General features: G+C 72.1%; 1 protein-coding gene across 1 annotated transcript in view; it reads left to right on the plus strand.

Annotated features, from left to right (window-relative positions):
- Positions 1–5: 5 nt before the first annotated feature.
- TRIM14 (tripartite motif containing 14) overlaps positions 6–201 on the plus strand; it is a gene marked incomplete at its 5' end in the record, with an annotated part of 10,037 nt that continues 9,841 nt past the window's right edge. The window contains one exon of the mRNA XM_010131265.1: positions 6–65. Within this exon, the coding sequence (XP_010129567.1) occupies positions 6–65 (60 nt within the window). The remainder of the gene's footprint in view (positions 66–201) is intronic.

Genomic DNA, 201 nt, shown 5'->3' on the forward strand with positions numbered 1-201 from the left:
CGGCCCTGGGCCCGCACCGCGGACACCGGGCCCGCCTCCTGCCCGACGCCGTCCGCCACAAGCAGGTGAGCTCCACGGACAGGCACCGGGCAATGTCCCCAGGGCATGGTCGGCCGGGCCTGTGTCTCCCATGGAGCCGTGCATGTCAGGGGCAGCCGAGCCTTGCTGCGGGTTTGCCGCGGCGCGAGGGTTTTCTTTGAG

Source organism: Buceros rhinoceros, unplaced genomic scaffold (assembly GCF_000710305.1).
Source record: "Buceros rhinoceros silvestris isolate BGI_N320 unplaced genomic scaffold, ASM71030v1 scaffold34732, whole genome shotgun sequence".
NCBI classification, from domain to species: domain Eukaryota; kingdom Metazoa; phylum Chordata; class Aves; order Bucerotiformes; family Bucerotidae; genus Buceros; species Buceros rhinoceros.